The sequence below is a fragment of the Carassius carassius genome, chromosome 23 (genome assembly GCF_963082965.1).
Source record: "Carassius carassius chromosome 23, fCarCar2.1, whole genome shotgun sequence".
NCBI lineage: Eukaryota > Metazoa > Chordata > Actinopteri > Cypriniformes > Cyprinidae > Carassius > Carassius carassius.
The window spans coordinates 14,914,952-14,930,266 of record NC_081777.1 but is presented as its reverse complement, the minus strand read 5'-3'; the positions used below and the strand labels follow the sequence as shown (position 1 = coordinate 14,930,266).

General features: G+C 37.3%; 1 protein-coding gene across 4 annotated transcripts in view; it reads right to left on the bottom strand.

Moving 5' to 3' along the window:
- Positions 1–15,315, bottom strand: part of LOC132101360 (voltage-gated potassium channel subunit beta-1-like) — a 170,429-nt gene that overhangs the window by 115,148 nt on the left and 39,966 nt on the right. The window contains exon 1 of one of the 4 annotated variants that reach the window (XM_059506255.1): positions 7,710–9,205. The exons of the other annotated variants lie outside the window; for them this stretch is intronic. Within the exon in view, the coding sequence (XP_059362238.1) occupies positions 7,710–7,921 (212 nt within the window). The 5' untranslated portion in view covers positions 7,922–9,205. Of the gene's footprint in view, positions 1–7,709; positions 9,206–15,315 lie in introns of those variants that run through there. 4 annotated transcript variants of the gene reach the window in all.

Here is a 15,315-nt window from a genome sequence, read left to right as displayed (position 1 = left end):
CATTTGGAAGCAATGTGAGGATCAGTAACACGGTCACCGCAAGCATGAGCTCTTGAAGCTCCACACTCTTCTGAGAAGGGAGGCGGGAGCATCAACTCATTTTCATTCAAAGGGGACATACAGTAGGTTGACAGCCTATTTGGGCATTACCGCCGAGCCGTACTTACATTAACTGAATTCAGTCGCGTATTAAAATAATTCGCTTAACTACAGCCAGGTGGCGCAAAGGGATGAATTTTGAACTGACTGTAATAATAAAATGACGGTTTGTAAACTAAGATGAAAGGACAAGTAAAACATCAATAGCATTATATTATAACATTTTAACATCCTTAAAAACCATTATAAAATTTAAAGTAAGAGTTCATTTAAAAACGTGGGATAGTCTTAGTCTACAGTAAAAATGTAAAAGAAAGACCTTTACACAAAGTCTTACTGCATGCTATCGTCATTAAACAGTCATTACTAGATATGTATATATATATAAACAAGCCAGAATAAAAATATAAAATGTTGCACCCTCTTCAGCCACCTGCAAACTGCAGAAGTGGCCCACACAAAAGAGTCATGTGTGCTTCCATCACCCACCCATCAGGCCATCACCCACCACCTCCATAAATTTCCAACAGCATAAAAATCAGTGTATAACAACTGAATTTAAAGCGTTGTTTCTTCTTATTGCCCTCTGAAGATGTGAAGCCTGATGTTGAAGGGCCAGACTGGAGAGGGCCTGATGTTGGAGGCCTGGACTTTGAAGGCAAAGGCCTGGTTGATGCACATGTTTCTATATCTCCAAGGATCCTTCCATTGCAACTGTCAAAACTGTCTCTTCCTCTGTAGGGACAGGAGGAACTGAACTGATACCCCATCAGTCTTGTTTGCTTCCCTCTTACGTGCCACAGCCCTCTGTTTTGTCACACTTGCGAAGTCCCTCCACTTATTCCTGATTCGTCTGGGCTTTGTCCATATCCATAGCTAGCATCGTGTATTTTTTGAGTGATTTCTGCCCAGATTTTATTTTTGTCAGCATTTGTAATGCTATTTTTCAGCTTTGAAAATAGCTGGACTTTACTATTTTCCACCTCCTCGAATAGAACTGCAATTTCAAGCTTTGAAAATTGGGGTTTTCGTGTAATTTTCATTAACATGTCAGAATGGCAAGAAGACATAAATAGGAAAGATTGAGCAAAATAAGCAATCCACATCACAGTTTTTCAAAACCCATCTTTTTTCAATTGTGGTTAAGTAGCCTATCAATATTACATATGAAATAGTATTTATCTGAAATTGTGAAATTATTGACATTGGGATCAGAAAAGAGCACATTTTTAACTCCGTGTGTGTATAATGTATTGCAGAACAAACGAATGATTCGTTATAACTCGACTCCTAAGTAACGTCATTTCAAAAGCGTAACTCGAGTCGAAGAAAAGAGAAAATAAAACCAAATTACTGTAGGTGGCGGTATGTGCTCATGTCTCCAGTCAGCCATTAGATTGAAGAAGAAGAAGAAGAACAACGGCTCAAACCAACGTAGTTTGAACTATGGATCTGCGACACAGGTACCATGGTTTCGGGAAACGGTCGTGACTAGGTCGTTCGTTTTCATAACGATGCATCGTACTATGGTGTTTAATCTGTGAGCTACGTCATTGTACGGAAAACGCACCCCAGGTCTACTCCGGACACAAGTGGAGCGATCCAACAAAAGACAGCAGAACCCAGTGATGGATACACTGGACACGATCCCCATCAGTGAACTGATGCTCGTTCTGTTTATGATGAATTGTACTGACACTGTGTTCAGATGATTATATGTGATGTCATCAAGTTTAGACACACTTTTCGCTGTGGGGCACGGGTGACAACTCTCGCGTCTGGTGTAGACACACAGAAAGTGTCTGCTCTATTTACAAATAAGTTCTATAAGAAAAAAACAAAAAACAAAAAAAAAACTAAACCAGCAGCATAACGAGATGGAAATATAGACTAGAAAATATATGAACAGGTCCTCCGTCCGTGTCACCGACTCACTGCTGAGCTGCCAGTTTTACTCTTAACAGCTCTTAACGCAAAGTGGATGGTTAGATGCATGATGGGCTAGTATTAAATAAATAAATAAATAAAAATAAAGGTCTTTCCAGCATTAAGGTAATAACATTACTGTTTTTTTAATCATCTTGTTGCAGTTATAAATTTGACTGCTAATGAATGATAAAGAACTATGTTAAAACTTGTTTTTTAAAATTTCCTCATCATTTGAATATTGATTTAAAAATCAGTTTAAATCATAAATCAGATTTTTTTTTTCTAAAATTAGGCCATATGCTATTGCCCAACTTTAAAAGCAAGTAAAGAAGGCTCCCTTTAAAATCACTTAAGTTGTCAATTACTAAAGCTATTTTTTACATCTTGTGTATTTTGTTGATTATAATGAGAGAACTTGAGTTTAATCGTGAGGACAGTTTATTAATCCGTCCATTTATTAGAGTTTCAAAGATTTAATCGTGCAGGTTTAATTTTATTCGTTTCTTGTTTTAGGCAAATTAGGCATAAATAATGGGAACGAAATTATACAGTGATTCATGTTTAAACATGCAACAATTTCTTAATCAGTTTACAGACAAATGTTTTTTCCCCAATAAGTTAAAGGACAGGTAATGAATAACAAAAATGCATGTTGTTTTATTAAAGGAAAAAATATATTTATATTGAAAATATAAATTAAAATATAGGCATAATATATGAAAATATTGACATTTTGCATATTAATCCATGTAGCCTACCCAGGGGCGTCGGACTGGGGGTAAAACCAGTACGGATAACCAGGGCCCCAAAGGAAGAGAGGGCCCTTGAAAAGTCTGGAATATATATTTTCAAGGTGGGGGCCCATTAGGACTGCCTATGCATAGGGCCCTGGATCTTTTGCAGCGCCCCTGAGCCTACCCCCCTAAAATAGGCTACCACTTTTAATGCTCCGATGCAAAGTAAACCACAATTTCTTTTGAATAATATAACGCATAATTAATATAATATAAATAATACTGCACAACTTTTTAAATGTGTCAAATCTAAAATATGGTTTAATACCATGTAGCTTAGAGAAAATATAAGCACAGGCACAGGCTTGACATTTATCCTGCTTGAATTCGTTCTAAGAAATGCACATAACTTCATAAGAACCAAACTTTTCGTCTGTCTTAAATATTAAATATTTTAACTACAGTGTTTTTCTTTCATTTTCCCTGACTGAAGCCATCAAATCTAACACATCAGTGAGGCAAAACCGACATCTATTAGCGAAAATGTGCTTTGATGCACTTGTTTGATAACTTGTGGTTAAAGCGCAAATGCACTTTATACCGCCGCCGCGGCGGTACGTAAAAAGGGCCTTTTGAATGTCTACTTAGTGTACACATAAACAGCGCGTTTTGGCTCATACCCTAAAAGTGGCAATTTCAACAAGCTATAAAAAAATTATCTGTTGGGTATTTTGAGATAAACTTAACTTACACACTCAGAAATCAGAGAACAATTTTAAAAAAAATTATATCAATGCATTATATGGGACCTTTAACATATCTTCTAGAAGTTCCATATCTATACATTATATCTGTGTTAACTACAACTATTAAAAAATGTTTACTGAAATATTTTTGAAATAAAGTAATGTATATTAAAGATGAAAAAAATAAATTAGAACCTAATAATAATAATACAAATAAATTTACTCAAATAAAAATAAAGCTAAATATAAATATTTAAGAGAAACTAATAATAATATTAAAACACACTGAATTTGGAATTAACACCGATTTTTTTTATTAAATTAAAATATATATATTTTTTTCAAAGTATTAAGAATAAAACTAATTCAAAATATTAATAAATATTAAAATAACACCGCTGTGCAACCCTACTATGGTAAGTTGGGTACTCAAGCACTTGGATGCAACAGCAAATGTTTTTCAACTTCAAAATATTTGACACTTATTAAAATTAAGTAACAACAACACTAGCTTGTGACTGATTACAGTGTTATTTTGATCGGTACCTTGTGGTGCAATTCATCAGCCAGAAGTTGTATCAACACTGTACATGATGACTTTGAGTACAGGGGAAGAACAACTCAACACTCTGTCTGGAGAGGATTAGAGGGCGACACACAGGACGTGTTCTTCCTTTCAAACAGCTACATGCCACGCAACCAAATGGAACAGAACACAGGGCTGTAGAGAGGTGTTCTTTATTCTTAACTTTTTTCAATCTTAAAAACTTGGTTTGAGACCCATATAAACCCCAGGATGTGCTGTAAGGAGGAGACAACGCAGTGGCGTAGTGTCTGGGAATGGAGATGCATATGGGCCCAGGCAGTTAGGGGGCCCGCTGAACCAGGGGCAATTATTAATTAAAACGTGGTAACAAATAGAGCCCTGCATGCGCCTGGCCCTTGTCTGACGGCTTATGAGAATTCTCGGCCCAAGTCCGACTGATTCCCATGTCTTTTTTCTCTCTCTCTCTCTCTCTCTTCCCCATTACACAGCTATTAGAATAGTTCAGTTTTGGTTTTTAATGGCAAAGTGGTCATATTTCTTTTCATTTCTTTATTAACTTAATTTAGAAGGAGAATATGTTTGGAACATTTTATGTTTGTTAAACTCAAGTTTTCGTTTTTTAAAGGAACGACTAAGCAGCCATCGGCAGACAGTGAGTTGATCATAATGTTTGATCAATTTAGCCTTCTCAAACCAACACGACTTGACTAAAATAAACAGACATAAAACACTTCATGCATTTCACAGTATTCATTTAAACATTTCACCTAGATAGATGAGCGCTGTTAGGCGCATATCCAATCGTTTGTACAGAGAGTGGAAGCTAAAGCACGCTTTGCAGGGCATGGAGGCGCCAGCAGGATCACTTGCATTTAGATTTATTTATAATAACAGTAGAAACTTAAAAATATGTCATCATTTGTGCTCATAAAGGTAAGAGTATACATCATTTAGAACTGCAAAGGGTCTACTTTTATTTGTGTGGACTCACTATATCAACAAAACGTTGTGCTTTTGTAAAATAAGGAAAACAAACAGGATGCGATTTCTGTTTTGAGCAGGAGCGCTTCACCGACATGATAAATATATCTATAGAATACTATAAAATTATTATTTTAAAACAAAATAATTTAAATTCTTTAAATCTAAAAATGAAAGATGGCAAGTCAGGTTAGTCAAATTAATTTTTGCAACACCAAATCAGAAAACATTAGTTTATTAACAAATAGTTCAAATATCCCTTCACTATTTTGTATTGATTATTTATTTATTTAAAAAAATTAATTTGGCCGCTGTGCCAAATTTTTGTTTTTGCATTAATTAGCCTATTCAGCAGCATTTTTTGTAGCACTTTGAAAAATATCTAAATAAATAAGATTAATTTCATAATATTTTAAGAATAAAGCTAAACATTTAGCCTATACTGTAAATAAAACAGCTTGTGAATAGTCATGATTCACATTATGTTATTTACTTCAGAAAAATCAACAATATTTAAGTTAACCGAGTTAGAGCCCATAACGTTTGGGGGGATGCCATAAAAATATTATTATTTTTTGCATATGGGTCTGGGGCTGACTTAATATGCCACTGAGATAACCATCTCATTTCTCATACATATAGTAGATTAAATAATGGCGGAGAATGACCCACCAACCCCAAAGTACTTAGTTAATTTATCTATCGAGTACTCAAGCAGACAAAATGACCAAAATATCTATCTCTAGAAATGACAGGGCTGGTCTGAGGTCAAAAATCCCTGGAGAGTGACTGTAAAGGATCAGAAGAAGGAACAAAAGAGAAGACATTACAGTCTGTATACTGTCAGATACACACCACCAAACTCACCACACACACACATACATACACTTGTTCAAATTTGGTGCATCTGCTCTACTCAGATACTTATAGTAATCAAATACAAACAACAACAAAAATGGTTCAATGGCTGTTTGAGCTTATTTCTAGAGAAAGCATGTCATCTCAGATTCACAAGACAAGACAAGACAAGACAAGATAAGATAAGATAAGATAAGATAAGATAAGATAAGATAAGATAAGATAAGATAAGATAAGATAAGATAAGATAAATACAACATAATATTAACGAATAATCAATATTACTAATTATATTTTCCTTCCTAATACACCTTCCTGATCTTACTGGGCCTGGTTCAGTGCATGCTTTTTTCAAAGACAAATGCTTTTCTTCATAATTCCTTCATCAAAATACCTTGCCAAAAGTCCAATTTTCCAGTCTCCTGTCATAAACCCTGTCGGGTTCAACCCCCTGTCACTTCTCACATTCCAATCAATTCCCAATGGATAAAATCGAGTCATGCCCTTAATTTTTCTCATTGTACTGTATATCCTGTTTCACTTGGACATTTTCATTAATTTTCATACTTATGTGTACCAAAGTTTACATTCGGTGAACTCAATTCACAAAAAATTGTACCTTTGTAGTTATAACAGCTTGTCACAGTAGCAGTACCCATAAAGGGACCACTCTGTTCCACTAAAATATGCATATTAGTACCTCAGAGTAGTAATATTTAACCTTATAAGGTGCTACTATTAACTTGTTGGGGTAAATAAGGTACAGTATAAACATGAAGCTACTGCCCCAGTGACAATATGGTACAATTAACCCTAATGGTCAAGAGTGTAGCATAAAGATTGAGCAATAGATCTAAAAAGCACAAATTAACCTATTGACTTTGTGCAAAAGTCCAAATATCAAAGCTGTGGTGTTTGCTATGTTGCAGGAACATAAAGTGCATAGTACAATTATTATTATTATTATTTGTAAATTATTAAAATCGGAAACCCTAGAGCCATCATCATTTCAGGGTAACAAAGTAATTAAGCCTAGCATGACCACTGCTTTAACATTCTGTGTGTGATGTGCTGATACAGGACATCAGGTGAAAGACACTAATGTGGTCCACATAACATTTGCATTTAGAAACATTATTCTGCAATTAGGCACCTGCGCACACTCGCACAGCACATCCCACCAGAGTCCAGAACATGTGCAGAAGAGAAGGTAGAAAATACCCTGAAATCACTGAAAATATTGCATCAAATCAAGCAACATCACAAATAGAAAATGATCATGGATAAACAAAGAAAAAAACAGCTACAATTATGCTCTACTAGAACAGGGAGAGGGGAAACACTCCAAAGAATCAACTGTCTGGATATTCCCAGCATGTAATGAATCGTCAATCTGAGAACTGTGCTTCCTTGAATGTAAATATGGAATAGCAAAAAATGATGGTTTGTTTGTCCCGAGGAACTCAGAGCTAACAGAGTGAGCTCAGCTAACAAAGATGAACAGAGCAAAGAGATCAAGAATGGGTCAAACCCATATTTCATACTGATGAAACGCTCTATCTATGATGAACAGTAACATCCTTTAAGTGATGGACAGTGACAAATATATCACCTGGACCACAATTCATACCAAACATCATGTCAAAGCCTTAAGCAGCTAATACTGATCTTCTTAAAACTGATCTCAAAAGAGTTTGAGAGGATCCAGTTCTCCATTCACCATTCCAGCAAAAGAAAAAGCCAAAGGTGAAGGGATCACTGGAAGGACGAAATGGAAATGAAGAAAAGTTGTTAAGGAGGGAGAGAGAGACATACCGGTACTTCATGCCGGTGAGCTTGCCGGTGGACTCTTTGAGGGAGATGTGGTGGCGTGGGGTAAAAGACCCGAAGCTCCGTGCGATGATGGCGACTGTGCGGAACTTTGCCCGTGCCGCGTTCACCACGTTGGGGCTGGTGGTGTTCGTTTTTCCATGGTCCCCATTTCGACCCTTCAGATTGTGGTCTGTGCAAGCGATGGAGACCTGCATGCTGGATGAGGTGGATGAAGAAGATACAGTCTACAACACAGAGAGGACACACTGAGGGATCATGCAGGGGTCACAGTCCCGACCTTCCTCCCTGATCCCGTCTTGTGAATACAGTCAAAGCAGCAGCAGAGAAACCGCATCAATTATTGAGCACAAGGAAAAAGGAGACGTCTACACAGTCCAAAAGTTGTGTTGCTCCTTGTCCAAGATGTTCCCTCGTGAAAAATACAACTATTTAAGGCTGCATCGGGGTCAGTGAGCCACAGAACGAGAGCTGCAGAAATGTCCGAAGGTGGAGAGGAGATTCCCGTGGCACTGAGAGGATCCTCGCATGGTCAGCCACAAAAAGCCCGCCTGCTGAAGGGGGGAGGAGAGGAGGAGGAAAGGAGGGAGCGATGTCAAGATCGGACAGCATAAATCCACAGCTCTGCTGACACTTCTCTCCTCTCTTCTGAGGTCTTCCTCTTTTCTTACACTCTCTCTCACACACATTCATTCACTATACAGCTTATAATAATTCAAGCTTCTAATGAGCTTCTGACCTGCTTTTTCTTTCTCTGTTTCCCTGTCTTTTCCTCTCTTTTCTCTTTAGATCTGTTTTTCTCTTTTTTTGGTGAGCTCAGCAGTGATGCTTCATCTGCGCTACAGCTCTGGGGGAATGAGCAGTAGGTAGTCGTCCACGTCTGTTTAAAGCGCTCTCTACCTCCCTTTATCTGCCTCGCTCTCTTTCTTTTCCAGCGTATCGCGCTCTTGCTCCACTGCTGTGGAGTGTAATATCTGTGACACAGACCAAGTGCAATGTTTCGTGCACCTGTGCACACATGAGTTCAACACTCTTTCAGCGCTAAGCCTAAAACCAACAAATGCTAAATTGAAAGCCGTTAAAAGATCTTTTGAAGGTAACAGTGGGGTTAAAAACATATTCAAGCCCTTTAAAGGTGATTTGTGTAATTTTAGGTTAAAATACTTTCTTGTATCACAGCTAAATATGCAAAAGCCACTACAAATAAGTTTACAAAGATATTTGATGGCTGATTACTACTAGGATTGGGTACCAAAACCCTTTATGATCGTTACCACTTTCAGTGCCTTACTTAAATGCCTGAGCTGCCAGCTGAAATATTCACCCACTGGTGCTCTGAAATGCATGTAAGGAGCATCATCACTGCACAATGATTGGTAGTTAAATTATACTGCTATCATAAATAATACTGCATTTAACGCAATTTCGGAAAGCTCTGATAATACAAATCCAACATATTTGTTGTAACGTCAATGTCCATGTTGCTTTCACATTCCGATGTAATTTCCTGGAACGTCATTAGTTCTATTAGTCCTGTGATGCATATGTGGAGTTTCTGCGCAAGTGCGCCCTCCGTTGTCCAGTATGAGTGAAACAGACATTACATATGAAAAATAAAACTTCTCTTAAAAGAAATGTGACTCAGATATATGATAATTAATGTTTTTCTCCAGTGTACCATTTTTTGGTTTTGTTTTTAGTATCGGTTCAGGCACCGGTACCATTTTAAATGTATCAATTTGCCACTGGTATCAAAAGAACCAAACAATAACCAACCCTAATTACAACTTACTACAATGCATTGTGGCATTATCAAAACATTGGTCTGTTTGTTTGAATATCCAAACCAGCAACACTGACTCAACCAACATTGTCAGTTTAAGGTAGAATTATCTGTTTGTTCAATCAACTGCAGATGGGAGGTTTGTTTAGGAAAACTGTTTGAAAAAATAAAAATAAAAATAAATATTCCCTACATCCAAATCCATCTACTTCCATACTATATGTATTATGCGAAAAGCAGTGTGGGTAAATGAAAATTCATAATCCTCAATATAATAGCAAAAAAATAAATAAAAAGAGTTTGTGGAAAATCTGTGGAAGTCTTTATGCTTCCACCAAGAAAAGTGAAAAATAAAAAGACTTGATTTAAAAAAAAAAATGTAAATGGCATGATACGACTAATGTTGAAGGTCACCTGACAATGTCAGCATGGTAAATGTAATAAATTCAAACATACATTATTTCAGAGAAAATACTTTTTTTTAATAGTTGCAAAGTTCCTAATTTGCAAGGAATGAGGTATAAAGGTAATTGAAGAGTTGTATTAAATCTAAACAATGTTGGCAGCACTTGTGCACACTTTATACTTCTTATAGTAACTACAATACAATAACTGGGTAATAACTAGGTAATAACCCTGAACTTAACCCTAAACCTAATCCTAACCCGTGTAGTTCCCTTGTATTAACCAGTACTTTTATCGTACATGTACTGTAAAATAAAGTGGACCCACACTGTTTTTCAATGTGACTAACCTTAAAACAATAAATTTATCGCTTCAGTGTCTAATTTATTTGGTGTTATGTAGATATTTGTGTAAAGGGGGTATATTCAGCACAACACAAACCTACAGACCTACACACACATATATAATCAAACATACAAAATACACATTTGAGACAAATGAAAGGAGACACGACAATCTCTGTTATTAATTCTCGTGTATTAGCTACTTTGAGACGGTTGACACTATTCTGACCTCATTTAAATTCAGTACAAATCAATTGACATCTGCTTGAGTGCTGGAGTGCTAATTGAAGCTCCCGATCTGGAATCACTCTAATATATGACTCCTCAGTGCCTGTACAGTATTCTTAGCATTACTTAAAGTACTTTGGGGACAATGTCTCCCTTGTAAAGCTGGATGTTACTGCTGAGCTTGTGAGCATCCCGACAGTGTAAAAGGAAATAAGACTGAAGGCAAAAAATATAAATAAATTATTATACCTGGGTGCCTTTAACCAGTTAAGTACTCCCTGCCAAAATGCCTTCAACTGCAAACTCCAGCCCTCTTCCTCCTCTTATGAGTGAATTTACTGATCGACAAGAGATCACACTCAATTTTTTTCCGCTATAACTGTGGGTCTCAAATCAATATTGCTCAATTGAGCAGTGAAAATTTTATGACTCTTACCATTTGCCCAAAGTTGCTAATTAAACCAGGAAGCTCTTCAAAGCTTGGCTATGTCTATGGAAACCACAGCGAGTGGAATAAGTTTCAATTAAAATGTTTCCACAAAAGGCTATTTTTTTTCACAGTAGCAGCAGTTACATCTGTTGTATTGCTCCGTAATAGTCTGCTAAGCTTCAAACTGCCCCTAGGTGTCTCACCCTCTTTTGCTTCAGAATCAAACATTAACTGCTAAAAATTTATTGCGATTAACATGTGAACAAGTGCCATGACAGCACATCTAATTTCTCAGATCCAATTTTTGCCGCCCACACGAATCACAGAACAATTACTGCACAGGCCAGCAACCTCAACTGTGTCCCTTTTTTATCTGGATCGTTCTTTGGGCCGTATGACACCTTTTTGAGCCATTTTGGCACTCACATATGAGCGTTGGCTCCAATGTTTCTGCATGTGATAAATGGTAATAGCAGGACATATTTGAAGAGGGGCACAATTACAGATTAGGCACATTAACCACTCATGCTGTGGACCACTGTATTCAAAAATTCTGTTAAAATTGCTGCTACTCTCCTGATGAGCTGCACTCCACAGACCATTTCACACCATAAATACTCAATCAGTAGCTGAGCGTCCAGGTGTACGTGAGTCAGAGGACTTCTTTTGAGTGGTGTGGAGGTGGTGGTGATCTACCAATCACTGAAAGACGTGAAACACAATAGTGTTTGATTTGCATCAGAACCTGTCCGACAAAGATGATAATTACTATGCAAGCAATAGAGATGGCATCAGAGACATGGCAACACAGTATGACAAGATCCCTCTGTCCTCTCCCTGACCTCAACAGCACATATTTGATCTCTCTGCAAATGTGACTGGGGAAAGACTTTTTTTCACTGGAGTATAAAAACTTAAGCTTGAGTTCTGATTGGTTGAAAATGCATGTTCAAAAATTGCCTTATGGGAAAGAGTAAGATGTTAGTTTACAGAAATTTTCCCACAGGAAAAGCCATTTATTTGCCATGGAGCTTTTTTGGGTCTATAATGTTTATACTTTGGCAAATATACAGTGTTTCCGAGAAGTATTTTGTTACCACACTAAAACAACGTTGTTGCAAGTGGAATTTATATTCAGTAAACTTTTTTTTCAGTAAATTACAAAACAATCCTCAATTTTAAAAGATAAATCAAACTGCAAACCTTTGAATAATTCTGACAAAATATACACTTGCATCCAAAAGTTTGCCCTTTTTTTTAGTAATGACTGCTAAAAATTCAGCTTTGCCCTCACAGGAATAAATTACAGTTTAACATATATTAAAACATAAAACTATTATTTTAAATTGTAATAATATTTCAAAATATTACTGTGTTTTGATCAAATAAACTGATTAAACAGTGGGCATACAAGACTTAATGTGGTATTCCTTTGTGTTAAACAATATATAAACAATAATAACATTTAAGTGTGACTTAAGTGTCCAAATACTTCTAGAACAATGTATTTGCACAAGAAATCATTGAATATGGATGCTCAAAACACACAAATGACAATTTCTTTTCCACTCTGTGGCTAGCATCTTCGGTTGTAGTCACCTTGATTTCATTTATTAGAATGGATTAGGAATCTCAGCCAATTTCTTTCTCAAGGTTGTTACAGCCATGCAGACAAGCCAAGACCTTGCACAGAGACACAACTAACAGAATGTGAATGTGACATAAGTCTAAAATGACAGTAAGGTCAGGGATAACCTGCCCTGTTTCTTGTACATTTAAGGAAAGTGAATGTTGAACCCATGCAATCATGAACTACTCATGCAGCATATCAGGTTTATACTAGTAAAGCAGTTATTTTTTTTTTAACAATGCTACTTGACCAATACAAAACATTGACATGTTGTTTATATGTATGTTAGTGAACTATATGTATGGCAGTTTCACCTGAGTGGCAAATAACCCTTAGAGGGCCACCATTACATAACCTTGGATGCCATCATTATCCCTGGTGTCTGAAAAGCCTATTTATTTCCAGACACCCATACCTCACTGCTTGACTAAACTAATGAGATTATGGAGTACATTCTGAAGCTTGAATAATTAAAAACTCCTGGTATGATCCCAAAGGCTGAGGCACTATTGACTTTTCCACATTCCCAAATCAACAGGGACCATTGGGTACATTGTGTATCCAGTTACTGGCTGCATTAACACCAGATGATTGTGGGTAATATTGACTGTGATAATCTTATAATGTGCAGGGTAAGTGCAAAGTGTAGACAGACCATATTTTAATACAAATGAGACTTGAAACAATTAGCTATAGCAAGATTTCTAAAAACCACTGATTGTCCTTAGTCCTGTTAACATATTGTCATATTTGAATGCAGAGTGCTTAAGATTTAATAAAACATTTATGGGGTGAATGGTACTGCACACAAGAAGAATGGACTGTATTTGCTACAGTCTTGCCACATTAGATTTATCCATTATTTTTTAGATTTTATTTTTACAATTTTACAAACAAACATAAACCCTCAATGCACAATGCCTTAGTTTTATTCGCTGTTGTGTGTACAGTCGTGGCCAAAAGTTTTGAGAATTACATAAATATTGGAAATTGGAAAAGTTGCTGCTTAAGTTTTTATAATAGCAATTTGCATATACTCCAGAATGGTATGAAGAGTGATCAGATGAATTGCATAGTCCTTCTTTGCCATGAAAATTAACTTAATCCCAAAAAAACCTTTCCACTGCATTTCATTGCTGTCATTAAAGGACCTGCTGAGATAATTTCAGTAATCGTCTTGTTAACTCAGGTGAGAATGTTGACGAGCACAAGGTTGGAGATCATTATGTCAGGCTGATTGGGTTAGAATGGCAGACTTGACATGTTAAAAGGAGGGTGATGCTTGAAATCATTGTTCTTCCATTGTTAACCATGGTGACTTGCAAAGAAACGCGTGCAGCCATCATTGCGTTGCATAAAAATGGCTTCACAGGCAAGGATATTGTGGCAACTAAGATTGCACCTAAATCAACAATATATAGGATCATCAAGAACTTCAAGGAAAGAGGTTCAATTCTTGTAAAGAAGGCTTCAGGGCGTCCAAGAAAGTCCAGCAAGCGCCAGGATCGTCTCCTAAAGAGGATTCAGCTGCGGGATCGGACTACCACCAGTGCAGAGCTTGCTCAGGAATGGCAGCAGGCAGGTGTGAGCGCATCTGCACGCACAGTGAGGCCAAGACTTTTGGAAGATGGCCTGGTGTCAAAAGGGGCAGCAAAGAAGCCACTTCTCTCCAAAAAAAAACATCAGGGACAGATTGATCTTCTGCAGAAAGTATAGTGAATGGACTGCTGAGGACTGGGGCAAAGTCATATTCTCCGATGAAACCCCTTTCCGATTGTTTGGGGCATCTGGAAAAAGGCTTGTCCGGAGAAGAAAAGGTGAGCGCTACCATCAGTCCTGTGTCATGCCAACAGTAAAGCATCCTGACACCATTCATGTGTGGGGTTGCTTCTCATCCAAGGGAGTGGGCTCACTCACAATTCTGCTCAAAAACACAGCCATGAATAAAGAATGGTACCAAAACACCCTCGAACAGCAACTTCTTCCAACAATCCAACAACAGTTTGGTGAAGAACAATGCATTTTCCAGCACGATGGAGCACCGTGCCATAAGGCTAAAGTGATAACTAAGTGGCTCGGGGACCAGAATGTTGAAATTTTGGGTCCATGGCCTGGAAACTCCCCAGATCTTAATCCCATTGAGAACTTGTGGTCAATCCTCAAGAGGCGGGTGGACAAACAAAAACCCACTAATTCTGACAAACTCCAAGAAGTGATTATGAAAGAATGGGTTGCTATCAGTCAGGATTTGGCCCAGAAGTTGATTGAGAGCATGCCCAGTCGAATTGCAGAGGTCCTGAAAAAGAAGGGCCAACACTGCAAATACTGACTCTTTGCATAAATGTCATGTAATTGTCGATAAAAGCCTTTGAAACGTATGAAGTGCTTGTAATTATATTTCAGTACATCACAGAAACAACTGAAACAAAGATCTAATAGCAGTTTAGCAGCAAACTTTTTGAAAACTAATATTTATGTAATTCTCAAAACTTTTGGCCACGACTGAAAGTGAAAAGTGAAAGTGACAGTGAAAGTGAAAGACTGTACAGTATGTGTGAGAAAGGGCACATTTGGACCCTAGTGTGACATACTGTAAAATTAGGTGAAAAAGACCGAAGGGCAGGCAGAATGTCTCTCAGTTCTCCACAGTGTGGGAGGACAGATAGACACTCACTCAGCAGCACTCTGTGAACACCTAACCCATTTATGTACACTCAAACACTGTGCCTTAGGACATGCATGAACATTAAACTCCATGAAAAATGAAGTGA